Source organism: Heloderma suspectum, chromosome 1, assembly GCF_057233095.1.
Source record: "Heloderma suspectum isolate Gila_16-S chromosome 1, 16-S_ref, whole genome shotgun sequence".
NCBI lineage: Eukaryota > Metazoa > Chordata > Lepidosauria > Squamata > Helodermatidae > Heloderma > Heloderma suspectum.
Genome location: NC_139458.1, coordinates 26,649,095 through 26,673,546, shown reverse-complemented (window position 1 = coordinate 26,673,546; position 24,452 = coordinate 26,649,095). Strand labels below are relative to the sequence as shown.

Genomic DNA, 24,452 nt, shown 5'->3' with positions numbered 1-24,452 from the left:
CTGCACTGAGCAGGGGGTTGGACTCAATGGTCTTATAGGCCCCTTCCAACCTACTATTGTATGATTCTATTTTCCCAGGCATTTTAGTCTTTTAGCTCTGTTGTTTTAAATCTGTTATTATATTTTAAATCTCTGCTAGGTTTTATTGTGATTTGTACTGTAATACTGTAGTTTTAAGCTTTTACATTTTATATTGTATTTTATGATGCATTTTGTGGTTTTAATTGTTGTGAATCACCCAGAGAGCTTCAGCTATTGGGTGGTATAGAAATGTAAGAAATAAATAAATAGGCCTGGACCGAGACTAGAATGGGTAACGATAATCGGTATTCTCCAAGAATGTCTGCAATTGCCAACCATGACTTTGTCAAGAACCTTTCCAAAGTTGTAGCCCCCAAACATCTGGAGGGCACCAGATTGCTTAGCCCTGTTCTATAGCATATAACACTAATTAAAAATCAACTTCATCAACTGCAATATGTGAAATAACAGGCTGTGCACTAGATGGTGGCTTATATTGACAAGCATGTGCACTAGAGTTAAGAAGCACACATACACACATGCTTATTAGGCCTCTAGAGACTTGGGGAAGGGCCCTAAACCATCAAGAACTGCAACTGTAGACATTTGAACACACACTTTCAACATTTTATACAACACATCTCTTAACACATCTCCAAAGGGCAAAACAGGGACAGGAATATATGAAATGGAGTCTGTCCATGGTATACAGGAGCAGTTGCAGGATATGGAAAATGTCCCAGAGAACATTATACTTCTTTAAAGAGGGAGCTTGAAAGCACATTAATTTCACTGCTGGAGCTTTTACCTGGACAATCATATCTCAGCTTATTAAACTGAGATATACATGAGCCTTTTGCCAATGCACATAGCCCCTTCGCTGTGAGCTGCAATTAAACCAGGAAGTATCTAATTAAACGTTATTTCCTGTTTCATCTAAAACTATGGTTACCAGCTTCAGAACAACCCAAGATATTAAACCACAGTTTAAAGGTTTAATAAGCTGACATGTTCCAAAGCTACCAACCCTGGTTTCCTGGTGCAGACAAAGTGGGAAACAATGGTTGATAAGAGGTCTCCTAGTTTAATTGCACCTTCATGGATCACTGCCTTGCTGTGGCGAAGGGGCTTGCGTAACTCAGTTGAAGTTACTCAGTGAAGCCATAAGCTATGCCGTGCAGGGCCACCCAAGACAGACAGGTCATGGCAGAGAGTTCTGACAAAATGTGGTCCACTGGAGAAGGAAATGGCAACCCACTCCAGTATTCTTGCCAAGAAAACCCCATGGAACGTATCACAAGGCTAAAAGAGATGACGCTGGAAGATGAGCCCCTCAGGTCGGAAGGTGTCCAATATACTACTGGGGAAGAGCAGAGGGAATTTCCAAGTAGCGCCAGAAAGAGTGAAGCGGCTGGGCCACAGCCGAAAGTACACTCAGCTGTGGATGTGTCTGGTGGTAAAAAGAAAATCCGATGCTGTAAAGAACAATATTGTTTAGGAAACTGGAATGTCAGATCAGTGAATCAAGGTAAGCTGGAGGTGGTCAAACATGAGATGGCAAGACTGAACATCGACATCTTGGGAATCAGCGAACTAAAATGGACAGGCATGGGCGAATTTAATTCAGGTGACTATCATATCTACTACTGTGGGCAAGAATCCCTTAGAAGAAATGGAGTAGCACTCATAGTCAACAAAAGGGTGGGAAAAGCAGTACTGGGGTACAATCTTAAAAACGATAGAATGATCTCAGTACGAATCCAAGGCAAACCATTCAACATCACAGTAATTCAAGTCTATGCCCCAACCACTGATGCTGAAGAAGCTGAGGTTGATCGGTTCTATGAAGACCTACAACACCTTCTAGAACTAACATCAAAAAAAGATGTCCTTTTCATCATAGGGGATTGGAATACTAAAGTAGGAAGTCAAGAAATCACCGGGATAACAGGCAGGCATGGCCTTGGTGTACAAAATGAAGCAGGACAAAAGCTAATAGAGTTTTGCCAAGAGAACATGCTGATCATAGCAAACACTCTTTTCCAACAGCACAAGAGGTGACTCTACACATAGACATCACCAGATGGTCAATATTGAAATCAGATTGATTATGTCCTTTGCAGCCAAAGATGGAGAAGCTCTTTACAGTCAGTCAAAACAAGACCTGGAGCTGACTGTGGCTCAGATCATGAGCTGCTTCTTGCAAAATTTCGGCTTAAATTGAAGAACGTCGGGAAAACCACTAAACCATTCAGGTATGGCCTAAATCATATCCCTTATGAATATACAGTGGAGGTGAGGAATAGATTTCAGGGATTAGACCTGATAGACAGAGTGCCTGAGGAACTATGGACGGAGGTCTGTAACATTGTTCAGGAGGCAGCAACTCAATCCATCCCAAAGAAAAAGAAATGCAAGAAAGCCAAGTGGCTGTCTGATGAGGCTTTACAAGTAGCTGAGGAAAGAAGGGAAGTGAAAAGCAAGGGAGAAAGGGGAAGATATATCCAACTGAATGCAGAGTTCCAGAGAATAGCAAGGAGAGACAAGAAGGCCTTCTTAAATGAACAATGCAAAGAAATCGAGGAAAACAACAGAATGGGAAAGACTAGAGATCTCTTCAAGAAAATTGGAGATCTCAAGGGAACGTTTTGTGCAAAGACGGGCATGATAAAGGACAAAGAAGGCAGGGACCTAACAGAAGCAGATGAGATTAAGAAGAGGTGGAAAGAATACACAGAAGAACTATACAGGAAAGATCTGAATGTCCCTGATAGCCATGATAGTGAGGTTCAAAATTGGGAAAGGAGTACGACAAGGCTGCATATTGTCACCCTGCTTATTTAACTTATATCCAGAGTACATCATGAGAAACGCGGGGTTGGATGAATCACAGGTCAGAATTAAGATTGCCGAGAGAATTATCAACAACCTCCGATATGCAGACGATACCACCCTAATGGCAGAAAGCGAAGAGGATCTAAAGAGCCTCTTGTTGAAGGTGAAAGTGGAGAGTGCAAAAGCTGGTTTGAAACTCAACATTAAAAAAACTACGATCATGGCATCTGGCCCCATCACTTCCTGGAGAAGGGGAAGAAATGGAAGCAGTGACAGATTTTACTTTCTTGGGCTCCAAGATCACCGCAGACGGTGACTGTAGCCATGAAATTAAAAGACGCTTGCTCCTTGGGAGGAAAGCTATGGCAAACCTAGACAGCATAGTCAGAAGCAGAGACATCACCTTGCCGACAAAGGTCCGTCTAATCAAGGCTATGGTTTTCCCAGTAGTAATGTATGGCTGTGAGAGCTGGACTACAAGGAAGGCTGAGCACCGAAGAATTGATGCTTTCGAACTGTGGTGCTGGAGAAGACTCTTACAAGTCCCCTGGACTGCAAGGAGGTCAAATCAGTCCATCCTAAAGGAATTCAACCCTGAGTGCTCATTGGAAGGACAGATACTGAAGCTGAAGCTCAAATATTTTGGCCACCTAATGCGAAGAGAAAACTCGCGGAAAAAGACCCTGATGCTGGGAAAGACTGAAGGCAAAAGGAGAAGGGGACGGCAGAGGATGAGATGGCTAGATAGCATCACCGATGCAATGAATATGAACTTGAGCATGCTCCGGGAGAGAGCGCAGGACAGGAAGGTCTGGCGTGCTATGGTCCATGGGGTCACGAAGAGTCGGACATGACTGAACGACTGAACAACAACAAGTTTAATTGCAGCTTGAGCAAAGAGAGGAGCAAAGGGGTTCCAGGGGTGGTGCATATTGCCCGCAGTTAGATCACTTAATAAGCCAAGATACGATCGTGGAAACAGGGCTAACATGAGGTCATTGATGGACTAAATATTAATCCTTCCTACTTTATCTATTTATGTATGGATTTTTTTGCAATATGGTAGCCATCAGAATACACTGCCAGAGGATAATAATAATGTTCAAGATTGTATACTCCCATCTTTCTTTTACAAGGAAGATCAGGATGCTAGCAAGATATATGATATGTGTTGATCAGTAGCACAAAGCAGCCTGCTAGGAATAAACAAAGCAAATTTCTACATTGACTAGTCACTTTAAAAAAGGTGTCCCCAACCAGTCATGTCCGACTCTAGGGTGTGGTGCTCATCTCCATTTCTAAGCCGAAGAGCCAGCGCTGTCCAAAGACGCTTCCGTGGTCATGTGGCTGGCATGACTGAACACCGAGGTGCACGGAACGCTGTTACCTTTCCCGCTGAAGCGGTACCTATTTATCTATTTGCAATTTCTTGCTTTCGAACTGCTAGGTTGGCAGAAGCTGGGACTGAAGACGGGAGTTCACTCCGTCACGCAGCACTCGGGTCTCGAACTGCTGTCCTGCCGATCTTCCGGTCTGCAGTTCAGTGTCTTAACCACTAAGCCCCCGCTGCCCCTATAGTCACTTTACCATTCTGCAAACACAGAATTAGATCACATCCAAATATCTGCTTCTTCAGAAAGGATAACATTTCAAATTTCTTACATGCTTCTCCTGAAGCCTTCCGCCAGAGAAAAAAATACTGGCTGTTATTTTATAATCTACAAATAGCCTAAAATTAGGGGCCATAAAAAATTAAAAACAGTCTCTATCTGGAGTCTTCCAATCTAAGACAAGACACATTATAGACCACAAGCGTTACAATTCATAGCCTCTCACTACAAGCTGTCTGAATTACTACTATTACTTTAAAAACTTACCATTGCAGAAAGAGAGTGTGAATAAGTTCCTCTTTTTTCAACGTTCTCCAAATGATTGGCAGGTGACCAAGGAAAAAGCTGCAAAATGGTAAAAAGGCAAAGCATCATAAAACTACATTATATAGTACAAACTCTGTATGAAGGAAACAGATGACAACTGGAAGGAAAGTCAAGGAGAACAGAAATTCCTATGCGAATACCAATTTCACACATTACTCATGGAAAGAAACATATTATTTCCTACTATTACAGTGAAAGAGAGAGAGAGAAAGAGAGAGAGAGAGAGAGAGGTATCCCATCCTTCAAGATACAAATCCTTCCAAGGTGACTTACAAGTAACATCGATGAAAATACATTTTTAAAATTTATTTATTTATTACATTTCTATACAGCCCAATAGCCAAAGCTCTCTGGATTGTTAACAGAAACACAATGAAAATATAAAAATATAAGTCATCAGAATCTTTCCCTCAGTGTTGCTGGTAGTAGATGGCCCTATTGACAGAGGGAACTGCCCACTTATAGTAGGTTTCTGCCTGCCTACCTGTCTCTCTCCTGGAGGAGAAGGCTATCAATGGCTACTAGTCCTGATGGCTCTATGCTACCTCCAGTATCAGAAGCAGTATGTCTATGTACACCAGTTGCTGGGGAACATGGGAGCAAGGGTGCTATTGAACTCCTGTCCTGTTGGTGGGTTTCCTGCTGACAGCTGGTCAGCCACTCTGTGAACTGAATGCTAGACTAGATGGCCCCTTGGTCTGATCCAGCATAGCTCTTCATATGTTCTTAATCCTTCCCACAGAATAGTTTATTTTAGTTATTTATTTATTATTAAATTTATTAATCGCCCATCTGGCTGGTCACCCAGCCACTCTGGGCGATGTACAACATACAATAAAACAGTTTAAAACAATAAAATTCTACAATAAAAACATTTTCTAAAATACCCTAACCCACCACAAATGCCTGCCCGAACAACCACGTTTTTAATGCACGACGGAAGCTCATTAAAGAGGGGGCATGACGGAGTTCCCTAGGGAGGGAGTTCCACAGAGTGGGGGCCACCACAGAAAAGGCCCTCTGGTGTCAGATGGCCCTGTAGAGGGAGGGAGAGGGAATACTCCACATGGAGCAGGCCTGATGTTGTCCTTGCCTCCTTCCCTCACTCTCTTCTTCCTTCCCAAAGTGTTAATTGGCGCTGTGAGGGAGTAGGTCTGATCTTGCCTTTGCGTGCCTCCCCTCACGCTGATCCAGTCCCAGGGAACACAAGGAGAGCTGTATCCTTGCAGAGCTTGTGTGGGAAGGAACCTCAGGAAATAATATGGTGCCCCATGAAGAGGCAAACAACAAGCTAGAGCAACTACTATCCTCTGGCTATCCGACACATAACACAAGGACATGTATCCCCAGAGGTCACTAAAGCATCACAACACACTGTGTAATATGGGCTGCATGCAGGAGTTGGAGGCATGCAGGAGTCTGTGCTTCAGAAATCCTTCCAAGCCGCCTGTCCAGTAGGCCAGTACTGTTGTCATCATATTGCAGCTACGGGGCTGAGCCTGAGAGCACTGAATGGCCTAACGCGAGTTCAGTGAGAGTGTAGCTGAGAGACTTCTCACTCATAGCTCATGCTGTTAGCCATGATGTTGCACCAGTGACAGAAAGGAGAAACCAGTGGGATTTGCAACAAAATGCTGCAGCGTGGAGCGCCCCTTTCCATCATTCCGGCCAATCAGCCATGCCTTTTTCCAGAACATTCCATTCCCCCTCCCCTTTAGTTTTCTGTTTCCCCCCTCTAACAGCCAGCATTCTGTGCCCATTGAGCATGCTCAGGTCTCATTAGGCTGTTTTCATGGGGAGGTTTCCCCTCTAATTTCATTTTATTTCAGCAAACCCTGGGGCTCCCCCAAGCCTGCCGATACCTCCCTCTTGTGCATGGATGTTTTGTCTACATAACTATTTAGATTTTCCGCCTCAGATACCAAAATATTTTGGGCCAAGTCTGGATAGAAACCAATGGGTCAGCGTAATAGCTCGTGTGAGACTGAAACCCATGGTTTTAGTTTGATTAGCATCATCCTCTAAGCAACTATGATGGCCAGCCACTTCATACCAGTTGCCCTGTGGTTGCAGTGGCAAACAAAAGTACAATCTGACCTCAGACACCTGTTAGAAGACCAAGGGCTTTTTCACATACATTACTTCAGTAATCCTAATTGTATCCCTGTTACATACAGGAAGCTGAGAGAGAGAGAGAGAGAGAGAGAGAACATAGCGTTGGCTTAAAGCCTCCTAGCGAGTATAGCTGAGAGACTTCCCCAGATACAGATCACCCTTAACCACTTAATCAGCAACAAAAGAAAAAGAGAGAAACAGGGCTGGCACTAACATCAAGGAAGGTCAGGTGCCCCAATCTCAACTGGCAGGTTTGTAGTTGCTGTTAAATAGAGGCAAATGGTTAAGTTTTTTATTTCTTTTTACCACAAGAGGCACCATTTGGATTTTCTGCCACAGGCACCAAAACGTCTTGGGCCCAGTCTTAGGAGAGAGCACCAAGAGTGTTATCACAAGGGCCAGTGGGAGGCTCAAACACATGACACTATTAGCACTATCCTCTGACCAAATGAGCTAACCAGCCACTTTGTACTTATTTATTTTTTAATCCCACGGTTCCTCCACAGAGCCCAACAACCTTATAAAGTGGATTAGTCTGAGAGAAGGTCGCTGTCACGGTTCCCCTTATGACCTGGATCCCCTAAGCAATCCCTTAAGGATCTTGCCTTCTTAAGAGTCCCACCTTCCTTCTTTTACCTTTCCCCTTTCCAGTAACATGGGGTTTAGGCTGTAGATGTAGGGTTGTTGATACTCTAGACACAGGGTTTAACCATAACAGTTTACTGGTAAATTAAAGCAAGCAAATCACAACTAAAGGTGTTTACACAATAGAGCCAAGTGATACAAAAAGCATTAAGAGAAAATAAAAGTTGCAAAACATGAGTTCCTTTTCCCTAGCTGCACTTAAGACTTCTCTAGGCTGTGTCTTCCTGCTCCCTCTTTGGGCTCTGGTCTCCCTGACTCTGCTCTTACTGACTCTCTCTTCAGGCTCTGATCTTTGTGACTCTCTCTTTTTATATCCTCCTCCCTCAAAACCAAAGTACAGATTCAAACCTGAAGACATGTTACTTAACTGGGGAAATGAAACTGCTCTTCTCAGGGACACCCCCTCCCAACAAAAAACTCCAGCCCTGACCTTTTTCTTTTCCTTGCCTCTGTAGGCCTCAAATCTTCACACTGGCACAGTCACAAAGTTTGCACAAGCGTGGAGGGAATATAAGCTACAGTGACTTGTTTCCCTGCCCCATGTGTGCAGGTTATAATCCATCTAATTTTCATGATTACCCTCGCTGGGCGCAGGTTGTCATGGCATCCAAACCCAGCGAGGGAGGGTGGTGGGGGTGGTTTACCCTGGAACCATAGGGCTGCAGGGTGGTTTGTAAACCACCCCCGCCACTCACCTTCACCAGGTTCAGACATCACAACAACCTGCACCCAGCGAGGGTAATTATGGACATTAGGTGGCTCATGACCTGCACAGAGAAATAAGCCACCATAGCTTGTCTTCCCTCCCCCATTCTGTCTGTGAACCAGGCTAAAGTCTGCTTCATGTCATAAGAAGGGACCAAGAATAGGCAAAGATTCTGCGCTGCAAAAAAATGGAGGAGATGCAGCGCACTTGGTCTTCAGGTACTGCTTCCAGATGGAAGACTCGTAGCGCTAACAATCAAAAGGCATTGTGTAGCTATCTTGTCTTTCCTTCCTCAACATTTTTCTGGTAAGGAAAAGAAAAAGGCAGAAGCAGCAGTGGGAAAACATGGGAGAGTTACAAGTTGAAGACAGCATCATCTGTAACCCAAGTAAAGTTCCCTGAATGAGAGGGCAATTGCATAATAAAAACCTCATCTGGAAGCACCCTTATTCTCATATTTGGTTCATTTGCACAATAACCGCGCAGCTATGTGTCTTCAACAGTCCTTCTACCTTTTCATTTAAGGTACTGTAGATAGAAGACGGTTTGTTTACATACAATACACATGCTCTATCACCAGTCAACAGTGCCTCTCCAGATGCTGAGTAAGAACAGACTTGCTAAATAAATATATGGAATAAAACCAGGTCCTAAAATACGACCTTAGTTTCCCAGCTAACAGTAGAAACTGTGATGGATCTTGCTCTGCAGAGTAGCAGCAGTGCAGGCCAATTCTAGGGTGTCGGATCTATAGACATTGAGTGACTGGACTCAAAAAATTATTTTATTATTGCTATTATATTCCGTCTTTTTCTCCTTTTGCAAGGAGCCCAAGGTGACTTCTATGGTCCTCCCCCTCCTCTCCATTTTATCCTCACAACAACCCTGTGAGGTAGGTTAGGCTGAGAGTCACTGACTGGCCCAAATTCACCCAGTGGGTTTCGTGGCATAGCAGGGACTACAGAACCCAAATTCCCCGAGACCCAGTCCAACACTCTAACCAGTACACCACCACACAGGATATTTTCAGACAAGCCTTTATCCTGTAATCACCCTTCCTCGTTCCCAGAATGGGGCACAGGGGATTTGAGATGATGTAAGCTTTCCAATTGTAACCCTCCCATGCTTTCCCCACCTATCTTCTTCTGTATTTTTTCTTACCAGAAAAGAAAAAAGTCTTGAGGAGGAAAAGATGGAATAGGTGCACAACACCCTTTAAATGACAGTGCTAGCAGCCCTCCATACGGATACATCCACAGTACCCAGCTGCCAGATTGGACTTGAGTTCCTTTTGAGGCTTTGTCTTAGGTCATCTTGCACTGGTAACCCCTGGGTTGCCCCATGTTTTCTTCTGGCTTGTTTTGTTTCCACAAAAGATCCATTAAAAGCGTAATAACTGTGTGATGTATGTTGATTAGTAGCAGTAGGAGCCCTCAGTCTGGAGGCACCCTTTGGATGCTGTATTTGGTCTGGGGGAAGGAAGCAGGGAGTGACAGCTGCCTGTACAAAATAATGGAGGAATCCAGGGTTTTAATGTAGCTGCCTGGATTCTGCTAGAAATAAAAGACAAGGCAGCGGCAGCAAACAGGGGAGATTATGCTCTTTTTAACTCATTTCCTGCGTGAAAAGCTTTAAAATTCTTCCAAGTTTTTAAATGTTGAAAAGCACATCATGTCTCCATGCAAAAGAAACGGAGCACTAACCTTGCTGTGCATTGTATTTGGGTGGGGAGGAAATGCAAGGAAGAACAAGGTAATATAGGTAGCAGCAACCTGATGGATATTTGCATATTGCTTAGCAGGAAATCCAAACCAACCTCAGCCCTACAAATAATAACAGCAGAATATCCTGCTGGATTGCTGCAAACTCTCTGTGCAACAGACATTCCACCACCACCCTACAGGGATAACTAATTATATTGTTTATTTGGGGCACAATCCTATGCATGTTTAGACAGAAAAAAAGTCCTACAATGCCCAGCATTCCCCAGCCAGCTGTGTTGGCTTGGAAATACTGGGTGCTGTAGGGCTGTTTTCTGTCTAAACATGCATAGGATTGCGCCCTTATTTTATTACATTTCTAATCCGTCCAATAACTAATGCTCTCTGGGCAGATTACAACCATTGCATCAGTATGGGCTGAGCTATTTTCTAAATATTTAAACAGGGTTTTTTTCCAAAAAAAAAAAAGAAAAAAAAGAATCGCATTGCTCGTACGAAATCAGATCTGAGCTACAAAAAGCATTCAATCCTGGCTCCGTTGCTGTGCGCTTTCTTTCTGCGTGATTAGCCGAAATTGCAGAAATGACAAGAAATTGCCTAATTACAGCTGCCCTCCCCCCACTCCTCCGGAACGGGAGAAAGACGCCCATCCTTTCCTACGGGCAGCTCTCGCTTCTGACCTGGGAAAGACGGGGGGATGTCAAAAGGAAACGAGACAGTTGGGTCGCCACGCTATCACTTCCTCTTTCGCTGGTTGCAATGCACCCCCATCCTCTTACCTCGCCCTTGGGCCGCTGGGGATGTGATCATATCTCATATGGACGGATTTTATGTAGCAGCAGTAAAGGCCAAAGGCCAGGAGGAGCGCAGCGAGCAAAAGGCGCAGCAAGCCTCCGAGCAGCTCCATGATGACCTGCGGACAAGCAAGACGCAGCCCCGCGCCCGGCCTCTCTTAGCTCAATGAAGTTCTTCAGGCTGGGAGGAGCCAGCAGGGCCAGCCTCTGAGCAAAGAAGCAGTCCGAGCCAAAGCAGTTAGAGGAACAAATGGGCCCCATGCCCGCGGACCCAAATCCATTAATTATTTCCACCACCACCCAAACAGATCTGCATATTTTGTGGAATTAATGCTCACATGGAACTGAGACAGAACTGATATCTCCCGCACCCCCGCGGAAATAATTTTTGGAACTGGAATCTCAGGAGTAGAGAATTTAATCCTCCAACTCATTAGGATTTAATATCCCTGACTTTTAGGGATTACAGTTCAAGGACTTTATAAATTTTAGCAGCCTTCCCCCAACCCGGGACCCTCCAGATAGGTTGGACTGCAACCCCCATTGTCCCCAGCTGGCTGGATGGGGCTGATGGGAGCTGTAGTCCAACCCATCTGGAGGGGCCCCGGGTTGGGGGAAGGCTGGCTTAAAATTTAAGCGAAGGTTCCTCCCACAGCTCAGCCCAGCCCAGCCCAGCCACTCCCACCCTAAAAGGGCTTTACTCACCAAAGCAGATCTTGTTACCAACATCTCATCGCTCTCTCATCCTGCTACTTCAGAAAAGAATCAGGGCCACCATCTGACACCTGCCGGAGTTTGTCATTGCGGTTTCCAGCAGCTGGAGTTTCTGTCCATCATGAACATGCTGGGGGTGATCTGGGTCTTGCTGCGCCTTTTGCTTGTCGCCTCCTTCGCGGCTTTCGTCTTTTTCTGCTGCTACATCAAATCAGTCCACATGAAATATGATCATATCCCCGGCCCCCCAAGGGCGAGGTAAGAGCCTGGCAGGGCAGAGATGCTCAATGGGGGAGGAGACAGAGCAGCGTGGATGGTGCAGGACAACACTCCTCACACTGGGCCCACCGCTCTGGAAATTGCCAGTGCTGCTGCTGCTGCTGCTGCCCTGAAATTGGCAGAGCAGGACCCATCAGCGTCTGGCTGAGGACCAATGATCAGTTGCCATTTTCCAGGAATTACAGAGCCGTATCAAATTTAGTCCTACTTTGAAGTGACCCATTGAAATGACCGGGGCTGAAGTTAGACTAACATTGGATACAAGGGCCTTATGTATGTAGTTAGCTATAAAAAAGGTAAGGGTGTCCCCAACCAGTTGTGTCCGACTCTATAGCGATAAGGACACACAATACAAGCAGGACAGAACAACAGAAGATTGTATTATATCGAGACAAGATTGTATTGTATCGTGACAAGAGCGCTCCTCTTGAGGGTTCCTCAAGCAGGCCATTGCATTCCCCACTGTTCTTTGTCGATCAACGCTTCACATTCCATGGCTACTGAACACGCTCAATCCTTATTGAATACTTACACTATGCAATACACTTCCACAAGATGTAGCGTTGGCCACCAATTTGGATGGCTTTAAAGGGAGGTTGAACAAATTCATCGAGGAAAAGGTTATTAATAGCTACTAGTCCTGATGGCTATATGCTGCCTCCAGTATGCATATGTACACCAGTTGCTGGGGAACATGGGTGGGAGGGTGCTGTTGTGCTCACGTCCTGCTTCTGGGTTTCCCATGGGGACCTGCTTGGCTACTGTTTGAACAGAATGCTGGACTAGATGGACCCATGGTCTGATCCAGCATGGCTCTTGCTATGTTCTTATTGGCTTTTTAGGGGTAGCGATAGGGTTTAGGGTTTTCGTGTGTGTGTGTGAGAGTGTGTGTGTGTGTTCTGCAACTTTGGGTTTCCCTGAGCAGGCTGATACCTCCTAGTTTCTCAGAGGCCCTCTTTTGTCTCCAGTCTTGTTGGTGGCACTCACCACTCAGACTCGCTATTAGAAGGAGTCTGTTAGAGAGTAAAGAATTAGGTTTCTGTCTCTGGCATCTTGAAGGGCTAGTAAAAACTTTTTCCCCAGAGTGCTAGTATAAACAAGTGCCCTGCCCTCTTCTTATCAGCTACAAGATTCTAGTGCAGTGCAAATAAATAAAGAAGTTCAAGCCGAGTATATTGTGCCTTCTCCATCATTTTCAGCCCAACATCTTTGCCCATTCTGGCTGTTTTCTGATGACTATTGAGTCCTTAGTCCTCAGACTCATTTTGTTTGATACTCATTGTTTTGTACATGGCGATCACTTCTATGCAGAAAGTAGTGTCAAATCTGAGTGAGGATATATAAACATGTGCTTGTGTGAATCTACAGGAGAAGGGTTGTAGCTCAGTGGCAGAGAATATGTCTTGCATGCAAAAGGTCTTGGGTTCTATCCCTTGGGCATCTCCAGGTAGGGCTGGGAAAGGTCTCTGCTTGAAACCCTGGAGAGCCACTGCCAGTCAGTGTAGACAATACTGGACTAGATGGAACAATATTCTGATTCAGCATAAGGCAGCTTCCTATGTTCCTAAACCTATGTTTGAGAACAATGTGACAAAGTTTGTGTGTCAGTTGGGAAAAATAGGAAAATGGAGGGCAGAAGAAGAGAGGGAATTAACCTGATCAAGACCCTGATAGCTTATAGTAAGTATTCTGCAAGGGGGAGAATTATAATTGAGAAGAACTGCATTTCCCATTTCCAGAACTGTATCCCCCCTGCCTGCTTTGTATAGCTATGATATACATACACATATTTGCATATAACCGTATCAATGAATACACAGGAAATGCATATATATGCAAATACAACTTTCTAATAATTATACATAGGCGTCAACAAAAGTGGACCAGATATCCAAATAAGTATCCATTCGAAGGTATGCCACCCGTTCAAATATTGAAAGTGTTGTAAGTCCCTCAATTCATTGTATTATAGGAGGTGAGTGTTTATCCTTCCAGTGTTGTAGTATCAGTCTTTTAGCTGTCAAAAGAGCACAGAGAATCCATTTACTCTGACCATTTATTTCCAAGATGCAGGCAGATAGTTTAATATTCACTGATGGACATTGGTGAATATTAAAGACTGTTCCAATACAAAATTTATCCATATAATAGCCTCCTCCGAAAAAGAAGCAACTACTGGACATGGCCAAAACATATGTTTAAAAGAAGCTCCATTGCACTGCCAGCAATTAGCTGAATTAGACAAACCTTTATTAAACAAATGTTGTGGTAATAGACACAAAACAACAGATTTTGCTGAATAAGATGCAGCCTAAGATCCATAGACATGACAGGTATGGATGCCAAAGGGGCAAGCCATTGATTAGGCAAAACAGGACAATCTGATTCCCCATTCCATTCCTGCTTAGAACCCTGTATACCATATTTATTCACCAATAACAAGTATTTATAGACATAGATTGGGGGTCGCTTTGCCTGAGCTGAGACTGCTGTAAGTGCTTCCAGTAACGACGGAGACTTTGCTGCTATAAATGCGGCAGGGCCAAGCCTAGATACTACAAATGCTGCAGTTGGACGCATTGCCATTCAGCCATACCTGGCAAATTGTAATTGGCCTGCAGGATAGAAAATGACAAGAACTCGTCATCGGCACTTATCCATTGATCCAAAGTAAAAATCGCCTTATCTGACCATGTCCACCACAAAATCATTTTCTTATCAATTTTTAGATTTCGATTGCTCCCATAAAGTCAATTTAGCATGAGAAAATGGATCGAAGTGTAATTGACATGACATTATACACAGCACATCTCTAACAGTAGAAACTGTGGGAGGAACCCGATACTGCCACTCCTGATTCCCACCTAACAATACAGCTACTGACGAGGGTGAAAGCCGAAACGTTTAGCTTACCTTTTTTTTTTTTTAATATGCTGTTGTTAGTCTTTCCATCTTTCATATACTCAGATTTGCGGTTGGCAGCCCATTAGCACTATATAGCACAGCATGGGAAAGACTTGCAACGGCAGCTTATTTATTTTTATATTTTTTATTTATTACATTTCTATACCACCCAATAGCTGAAGCTTCCTGGGCAGTTCACAAAACAAAACCTAAAACCATAACATTCAGTAACACAGTAAAACATAATATAAAAACATTAAGTTTAAAACAGAATAAAACCAACCAATAGCAGTCCAAAGATTTCAAAATGCACTAAGGGTGCAATCCTATGTGAATACCCAGCAGCCTCCGAACTCAGAGGCTGCCAAGTATCCAATGCAGGGTGGAAGGACAGCAATTTTGCCTGTCTAGCAGTGGTGCCTCAGAGGGGGAGGGAAGGAGGCTGGGGTGGCCATAGGAAATGGCATACCACAGCTGCCCCAGTCTCCTCCCCTCCCCGCCCCCAGGAACTTCCCCTTTTCCCCATCTCCATGCTCTGTTTTCTGAGCACAGAGAGGTAGCCAGCACAGTTTTCTCCGCACTGACTACGAGGGGGCAGGGAGCGTGATTTTCTGGCTCTGATGTCGAAGGCCTGTCTCTGACCTCATACCCAGGAAACCGAACTATCCTATGCTGCCCCCCCCCCAGAAGCTGCCTGGGGGCACAGGATCGCTCTCTAAGGGTGCAGTCCTACAACTTCCAGCATTCCTCAGGCAGATTGGCTGGCTAGGGAATGCTGGGAGTTGTAGGACTTTTTTTGTCTAAATGTGCATAGGATTGCACCCTAAGACATTTTGTTTAAAACTGAAGGTCCAAAAAGCCTGGGGGGGGGGGGGAGTCTTCACCTGGTGCCAAATAGACCACAGCATAGATGCCAGGTGAACCTCTCTGGGAAGCTCATTGCACAACCGGGGTGCCACCACTGAAAAAGCACTCTCCTTAGCATTCACTCACCTCACCTCATTTGGTGGGGGTACCCAGGGAATAGGGGTGTGGAGAAAAGGTGCCCTTTATCCCTGCCCCACTCCTGAAATTCAACTCCCCCCCCCCATGCCCATGCAAGGCTTTCCTATGCTGTGCTACTGTGAAAGGGCTGCACTACAGAAAAAAAAAATCTTACTCCACTCCGTCTCCATGCGTGTCCCTCCATTGGCATTTAATGCTAACAGAGTGTACTATGTAATCCCGAGAGTTTAATAAAGTTGTTGTTGTTTATATTGCAGCTTTTTCCTTGGTCACCTATCAATCATTTGGAGAATGCTTAAAAATCAGGAAGTGTATTATGATCTCTTTCTGCAGTGGTAAGTTATTTTTAGTTATTCAGATGACTTGAAATGAGAGGCAGTGACCTGCAATGGCTATTTAGACCAATATAGTCAAGAATCCTTTTTTCTGGTAGGAACGAACCCACCCTGCAGAGGAAATATAACCACCTCTTGGTGATACTGACATTTGGACATGAGCTCTTAATTCAGTGTTTACAGAATGGGAAACAATGCTCAGACAGTGATCCTTGGTATGAGAATAGGGTATCCCTATTTTCTGCTGGGAAATTTTGGTGGGCACAGGGCTTTCAGGGCTGGTAAAAGTCATTTTGGTGCCCAAGGCAGAACATCCAAATGGCACTTTTCCCCACATCCAGGTCAATTAATTTGGGTCAAAAACCACTAGGACATTTTCTGGAGCAATCCTCGTGGAAATGAATAGGAACTGCACGAGATCTAGAGGTGTGCGCAAATTCACTCTTGAAATTCTCCACCTTATTGGGCAGAGGAATTTGGGAGACAATTTCATCGAATTTCTCCAGGGGAGGAGAAATTCTCAACAGTTTCTTATAGGAAGAGCTCCCCATTGGCAGGGCTTGTAGCACAGCTTCCTTTTTTTTTTTTTTTCCTAAGGGTGTTGGGGGTCTTTGTGCTGCAACAGCATCAACTGTCTTGTCAGGCAGGCCCCAGCTTGCATCCCCTGCAATGCAGGTGGGGGCAGAGTTTTGTCCAGCTCCAGGGATGAGGTGGAGTTAGTGCTCTGCCAAAATCTGTCCTCCAATTTCCTGAAAGTTTACTCCCCCCATGAAAAAGGCTTCCATTGTTCTACCTCATTCAGGATGTTGTATAATTTATGTTCGTGGTGTTTTTGAGCTTACCTAATCACAGCTAGCCTCCCAGGTTGCCTGCATGTCTTGATCTGAAAAAGCCCTGTGGGAGGAATTACCTCATGGTGCCTTAAACTGGGCTTTAATTAAAGTGCAGGAAGCTGAGAAGGCTACAGGTGGCCAGAGAGATGATTGTACAGTGAAGAACAGGACACTTGTGCTCATTCCTTGTCTACCTCCTAAATAAGCTAAGCCCAAGAAACCCAAACCCAACCCGTGCATATTTCTCCAAAATTTCTTCACCACTTAATTTCTTTTTGGAAGCAATTTCTCTTCTATCAATTTGAATGAGAATGGTCGAAAAAAATGTGGGAGAAATTTTCGACACAGCACTAACAAGATCACTTCCTAGTAAATTCTTCCTCAATGAAATATTTCTCTGTCATCTTAAGAGAAAGGCCATAGCTCAAGGATAGACTGCATGGCTTGCACGCAAAATGTCCCCTGGTTTTATCCATGGCATCTCCAGGCAGGGCTTGGAAAGGCTTCTGTCTTAAATCCTGAAGGGCAGACATTACTGAGGTAGATGGACCAATTGACTTTGGTATAAGGCATGTTGAGGAAAAAATCCCAACTTCAAGTATAACCTGATGGGATCTGAGCTAGTGGTGACTGAACAAGAAAGAGACCTTGGGGATGTGGTGGACAGCTCAATGAAAATGCCAACCCAATGTATGGCTGCTGTAAATAAGGTAAACACCATGTTAGGCATAATTAGGAAAGGAATTGAGAATAAAACTGCCAATACTGTATACTGCCCTTATACAAATCTATGGTGCAGCCACACTTTAGAATACTGTCTACAGTTCTGGTCACCACACGTAAAAAAGGACATTGTAGAGTTGGAAAAAATACAGAAAAGGGCAACTAAAATGCTCAAGGGGGTGGAGCAACTCCCCTATGAGGAAAGGTTACAACATCTGGGACTGTTTAGCTTAGAACAAAGGTGAAAAAGGGGAGACTTGATAGAGGTGTACAAAATTATGCATGGTGTGGAGAATGTGGATAGGGAGACATTTTTCTCCCTCTCTCATAATACTAGGACCCGGGATCATCCCATTAAGCTGATTGGTGGGAGATTCAGAACAGATAAAAGGAAGTATTTCACACAGTGCGTGTCAAGCTCTGGAATTCACTACCACAAAACGTAGTGGTGGCCACCAATTTGGATGGCTTTAAAAGTGGGTTAGACAAATTCCTGGAGGAGAAGGCTATCAGTGGCTACTAGTCCTGATGGCGATATGCTACATCCAGTATCAGAGGCAGTATGCCTATGTACACCAGTTGCTGGGGAACATGGGTGGGAGGATGATGTTGCACTCATGTCCTACTTGTGGGTTTCCCATGGGCAGCTGGTTGGCCACTGTGTGAACAGAATGCTGGACTAGATGGACTCTTGGTCCATCTGATCCAGCAGGGCTCTTCTTATCTTCTTAAGGTCCCTTCCGACTCCTAACATCCTATGACTGCAGAATTTGTTTTACCAGAAATACTTAGTTTCATGTAGTATTGCTTTAAAAAACACCTTTAAAACAATTATTTGGTCTTTTTTTCTTCATAGGGCTGAGGAATATGGACCAATACTGCGTTTAAATGCCTTTCACAAAGTAGGACTGTTAGTATTAAGTCCTGAAGGAGTAAAGGTATGTTATGAAATATTAGCCCTCTGAAGCTGAAGGCAGATGTAGTATAAAGTGAGAGAATCCTAGCTTCATAACTGAAATGATAGACATGCATATGACCATGCATGACTTCAGATATATATATTGTAGAGTGTCTAGAAATGTTAGGATATTAAGGGTACAATCCTATGCAGATAGGCAGCCGCCTCCGAACTTGGAGGCGACTGCCTATCCAATGCAGGGCAGGAGAAGCATGAAGGGGATCGTTCCCTCTGCACTCCTCCTGCCCTGCATTTTCAGCTAGACAGCTGCTTTCGACACATAGGATGTGTCGTACAGGCATTTCCGCCCTCCCTGCCCCAGAATGCCCCCTGGAACACCCTGTTTTGGCTGCTCCACACTCCTCTTGTGAGCGCGGAGCACAGGGCTTCTCCATGCTGCCTGCAAGGTGGCGTGGAAGTGGGGGGAAGGTCGGTTCTCCCAGAAAACAACATCTCTTATGGCTGTCTAGCCGCTGACTAGCAGCCATAGGATTGCTCCCTCAGTAATATACAAGTAGTATAAATAAATAAGCATATCAGATACTGGCTCAGCCTACAGACTTGTCCCACTATATGCTTTGGTGAAGCTATTTGTTTTCTTTTTTTTTTAAACTCTAAACTAAAGCACATCATTAATGTTAATGCATTTAATGGGTTGTATTCAAAGTTAGTCTAACACCAGATACCACCAATTTCTTCAGTTGTCTTTTATTCATTATTTTGTTAAAGGTAACATTTATTTATTCAGTTCAAAATTGTTCTAGGGATGGGTGGTGTTTTGCGGGGGATGACATCATGGGTGGACAACGAAACAGCACTGTACCCATCCAGCTTCTACTTCAAACTTGTAGAATGATTTGTTTCTCAAAGATCATCCCAGGAGAGGAATTTGCCTTCAACCTAAGCAACCTGTGTCACTTCTGAAATGATCTTAGTTGAAAGACACAAGCTTCTCTACAGATGAGTGAATTTAGAAATTGTACTAAATGAATCTGAGGTAGTTATTCTTTCAGAGAGTACACATTCATATGGATTCAATTAACCCCCTACTGAAGAAAACAGTTGGCTGTTGAATATATTTGTTGCCATTTATTTTGTTTTGGAAGACACTTTGTCCTTTTCTTCAAAGTTATATCCTCCCCACAGTAGTTCTAAAGGCCAAAACCCCATGTAGGTCCATCCTTGCTCCAATCTTGAAACACCTCAGGTCTCAGCCTTATGTTGGTTCTCTGACTCTACGGAGCTGTAAGTGCCCACACCCTCACTGGAATATGTCATGCAACAATCTTTAAAGCTTAAGGAAAAATTAATTGTGACACCTCCTTTTTGGTACCCACCATCAAGCTCATCCTGATGGGATCAACCATCCATTACTCCTTCCCCCAAAAGTTAAATGGACTCTTAATTACAGCCCAGCACTCTGACATCGAAGGTTTTTTCAGTCCCCCTTAAAAATCTATATCCTCCTCTTCCAAATTGTTGTCTAGGTAATACTGCTTGATAAGGTTTGTGATGACATTAACTGCATTTGAACATGGATTGAACAGAACATTTCATTTTAGGAATACCTGATGTCACCAGAATACCCAAAGGACCCAATTATATATGCCAATCTTTATAATATGTGTGGTGAAAGGTAGGTTAATATAAAGCTAAGGTACACATGGCATATGTGATAAAACAATCAAATAATGAACCATGGTTGTCAGTTTTCAGAAAGAGTTTGTCAACGCTACAAGCACAAGTTTGCTGAATTCAGACATTAAGGGATCAATCCTATGCAGATAAGCGGCCACCTCCAAACTTGGAGGCAACCGCCTATCCAATGCAGGTCAGGAGAAGAACAGAGGGAATCGTTCTCTCCATGCTCCTCCTGCCCTGCATTTTTGGCTAGACAGCTGCTTTCAGCTGTCTAGCCGCAGGACAGAGGAGTGGGGAAGGAGGCTGCCGGATGACACATTGGATGTGTCGTACTGTTATTTCCGCCCTCCCCGCCCCAGAACACCGCTCCTTGGCAGGGATGGCGCTCCGTGCTCCGCTTTCGGCTGCTCTGTGCTCCTCTTGTGAGCACGGAGCACGCGGCTTCCCTGCACTGCCTGAGAGGCAGTGTGGAAGCGGGGGAAGGTTGGTTCTCAGGGAACTGGCCTCGGAGAGTGGGCTCTGAGGTTGGCTCCCGGAAAACCAGATATCCTATTGCCATCTACCTGCTGACTAGCGGCCATAGGATTGCTCCCTCCGTCAGGCTATGTTTATGGAAAAATAGGAAATGGGGATCCGGTGTATGAGCCTATAGAGGACTGGAATAGGCATCTGAACCAGTCATAAAATGTTAGTTTGCCCAGCTGGGACATCATGTCAAAATATAGTTAGAAGAAACCATAACGCTGAGAAGAAGACCAGGGGAGGAAAGGGGAGGAAGTAGAAAGAAGCAGGGTTTTTTGAGCCTGAAAGTGATTTGGTGTGGGTCAGAAGGACATGACATCTGAACTGGGCCTAAAATAACATATTCTCTCTCTCCCTCCCTCCCTCCCTCCCTCTGCTTTCTCAGATTTTTAGGGAATGGTTTGACAGCTACTCTTGACTATAAACATTGGCACAAGCAGCGGAGAATTATAGATCCAGCTTTCAACCGAACGTGAGGCAAAAAATGATATTTGAAATAGGCTAGCTGTTTCTCTTAGGAGAGTCTTTTGGCTTCAATCCACTTTAAACTTACAGATCATTTTAAATGTGTTTCCCCACAGTTCAGTGTTACTTCCTTCCTTTGAATTATGTTGTCTGGGATCTGAGAACGATGCAGGGTTGACCCCCCCATCCCCACCAAATAGCAGCAAGTGGTTGCAGACAGAGGGATCAAATGCCAGAGACAGCAACACTGGGGGACATGATTCCCTCACATGGGCAACGGAGAGGCATGGATTTTAAGACCATTTTAAGACCATAGCATTTTTGCAGCTGTTTTGTAAATGGTGAACCATTAACTTATTATGTTATTCACTAGCAACAACAAAGTGTTAAAAGCATAATATAGAGCAAAATGCCAAGGAAGTTCACCAAATCCTAGCTCGTAAAGAAACTTCTGTGGTTCTTGAAGGTCTGACTCAAATGAGAAGCAACTCTTTAAGACCTTGCCCTGCCTCGAACCCTTCTCCAGCTTAGATCAATATTATACAGGTTGGGGCATGGTTTCTGGCTTCTTCCCTCTACGATTCCCAAAACACCCTCCACACCTTCCCTGTAGTTAACGACAGGTAGGAGCAGTGGCAGTAGCAATTGCAGAGATTGGGGAGATGGATTTTCCCCCTTCCCCCTCTGTCATCCTGATACGCTCCCTGCAGCACATCAGAACGGAAAGACCAGTCACCCTTATTTATTTATTTGAATATTTATCATTCCCCATCCCTCAAAAGATATCAGAGTGGTGAACAATATAACAAAAAATGGTCATACAACCACAAGATACAGTAAAAACAATAAAATACAATAATATAACAGCAAGCAGAGACTTGGAAAGACTTCTGTCTTAAATCCTGAAGGGCAGACATTACTGAGGTAGATGGACCAATTGACTTTGGTATAAGGCATGTTGAGGAAAAAATCCCAACTTCAAGTATAACCTGATGGGATCTGACCTAGTGGTGACTGAACAAGAAAGAGACCTTGGGGTGTGGTGGACAGCTCAAATGAAATGAAAATGCCAACCCAATGTATGGCTGCTGTAAGTAAGGTAAACACCATGTTAGGCATAATTAGGAAAGGAATTGAGAATAAAACTGCCAATACTGTATACTGCCCTTCTACAAATCTATGGTGCAGCCACACTTTAGAATACTGTCTACAGTTCTGGTCACCACACGTAAAAAAGGACATTGTAGAGTTGGAAAAAATACAGAAAAGGGCACCAGCACCCCCCATTTCAAATCCTCTCTTCTAAACAGACATGAATAACATAACAGCTAGCTTGGCCCTCTAGGACAGGGGTCCCCAACATCATCAGCATCAGCATCATTATTATTATTTATTACATTTCTATACCATCCCAAAGCCGAAGCTCTCTGGGGGGTTTACAAAAGTTAAAACATTAAAATACAATATCCAAGTTTAAAAACCATTTACATATAAGCATATGGACAATATATACAAACAACATATAACTAAAAACATGACACCCACGGGAGCCATGGCACCTGCAGGGGCCTTCAACGGCATCCGCAAAGCTCTCCGCTCCCTGCCCCCTTAAAAAAAAATGTAAATGAAAAAATGAAAACCGTTAGGGCACCAGGTTCTCCTTCCTGTTCCTGAACCTGCTGCCAATCTGCTGTTCAGCAGGCAGGAAGAGAAATCAAGGCAAAGGGGTAGAGGGGATAGAAGGGGGCTAGAGGCTAGGGGCGGGAGAAACAGTGAGGTAAAATGGTGTGTGGGGTGGAAATACCAAGGCTAGAGGCTGGGCATGGAAATAAAGTGAGAGAAAGGTCTGTGTGGGTGGAGGAAGATTGGGCAGGCCAGGAATCAATTCTTTCCATTTCCCCCTTCCTCCCAGCCTGTAACCTCGCTGTTTCTTTCTTGACTATCCAGGCCTCCTTGACAGCTGTTATGTGGGGGCCTGGATACATCCTCCATGGGAGCCTTTTTGTGGTGTGCCCACAGCAGTTTCTCAGATTCCCCAATGGGTCCAAAAAGATGGGGACCCCTGCTCTAGGATATGTGTAACCTCTTAGTGGATGCCTTTTTGTTAGTACACTGATGGGCAAGCAACAGAGAAGGAAAAAATGGTGGAATGTAGGATATGGATCAGGACAGGGGTGGCTGGTGGATCCAATTTCAGTGGGATGGAGAGTCCATCCTGGGTTTTAGTTACAACCAGCCAGTAGTCTAAAGGAGCTATCCAAGTTGCTGGACCCATTTTGGGTCCATCCCAAACCCATCCCACTGAAATCGGATCCACCAGCCTCCCTTGGATCCAGATTAATACAATTTTGCCATCTTAATACTAAGGATGGCATAATTGAAAAAGGTTGGCATAAATGAAAGCTAAGGGCTAGAGCAAACTGGGCCCCAGCGGTGAATGATTCAGCAAAACCGCTCTGAATGCCTGCATTTCAGAGATAAAACATTTCAGTTGATGCTGTGTCACACAAATATGCAACAGCAGAATGAGTTAATTATGACTGGCACAGACATCTGCGTAAGAACAGCCTGGCAGGGCAGTTCCCTGTAACACATTTACTCGTATTTTATATAATAAACTACAGTATTTTTACATCTCAATTTGTTGTGAATGTCACCATAATTTTGTACTCATTCGTTCTTTCTTCTTTCTAATAAACTCTTTGCTCTTTATAGATCAAACAGTTCTGCTTGCAGGGTTTGTGTTGCTGCTTATCTGTATATCTGTATGTTTGTTTATTTCATGAAGACGGAAACCTGGAAGGGTTGATCCAGGTGCCTCCATGCATTACACATGCCCACAACTACAATTCTGTCAGAAAGAACTTACTGAACCCTCATTTGTAATACTTAGAAACTAGTACTGCCCCGCCCCGCCCCTTCCCATGTGGTGATCACATCAGCTTACATTTTTCAAATTGTTTTGTCTCCTATCTCTCCACGGCTTCCCTCACATCATCTAGAAGTAAATAATGAGGAGATCTCGCTATTATTTCCATGCAAGGGTTCCTCTAATCCTGAATATTGAAACTCTTAGAGAATGGAGTAAGAGGAGATCTGGTAGTTGACAGCCAGGATTTGACAGTTCTAGTGTTCACATCTGCAGATGATGAGAAGAAGAAGGGAGCAAGGATTGGAGCCTGGGATCCACTCATGACCTCACCACATTAATACCTCACCTTTCCCTGTATAAGCCTTTCTGTCCTTTATACATTCAGAGAATAATGATCAGACTGGGTTGTAGCTGCAGTTGTGTGTTG

The 24,452-nt window shown here is 44.2% G+C and overlaps 2 protein-coding genes across 17 annotated transcripts in view; one reads left to right on the top strand and one right to left on the bottom strand.

The window, feature by feature from the left end:
• Nucleotides 1-11,194, bottom strand: part of LOC146357043 (cholesterol 24-hydroxylase-like) — a 104,289-nt gene extending 93,095 nt beyond the window's left edge. For 11 of the 13 annotated variants that reach the window (XM_084839168.1, XM_084839144.1, XM_084839152.1 and 8 more), the window contains exons 1-2: nt 10,760-11,189; nt 4,734-4,811 (exon numbers count right to left, since the gene is read on the bottom strand). In XM_084839168.1, the coding sequence (XP_084695294.1) occupies nt 4,734-4,811; nt 10,760-10,887 (206 nt within the window). In that variant the 5' untranslated portion in view covers nt 10,888-11,189. The other 2 variants (XM_084839134.1, XM_084839239.1) reach the window with 2 other exon arrangements.
• Nucleotides 11,195-11,438: 244 nt separating this feature from the next.
• LOC146357042 (cholesterol 24-hydroxylase-like) overlaps nt 11,439-24,452 on the top strand; it is a 36,622-nt gene continuing 23,608 nt past the window's right edge. For 3 of the 4 annotated variants that reach the window (XM_084839121.1, XM_084839110.1, XM_084839089.1), the window contains exons 1-5: nt 11,439-11,746; nt 15,934-16,011; nt 18,424-18,505; nt 20,088-20,161; nt 21,074-21,160. In XM_084839121.1, coding sequence (XP_084695247.1) covers nt 11,610-11,746; nt 15,934-16,011; nt 18,424-18,505; nt 20,088-20,161; nt 21,074-21,160 — 458 coding nt within the window. In that variant the 5' untranslated portion in view covers nt 11,439-11,609. The remainder of the gene's footprint in view (nt 11,747-15,933; nt 16,012-18,423; nt 18,506-20,087; nt 20,162-21,073; nt 21,161-24,452) is intronic. The other variant, XM_084839099.1, reaches the window with a different exon arrangement.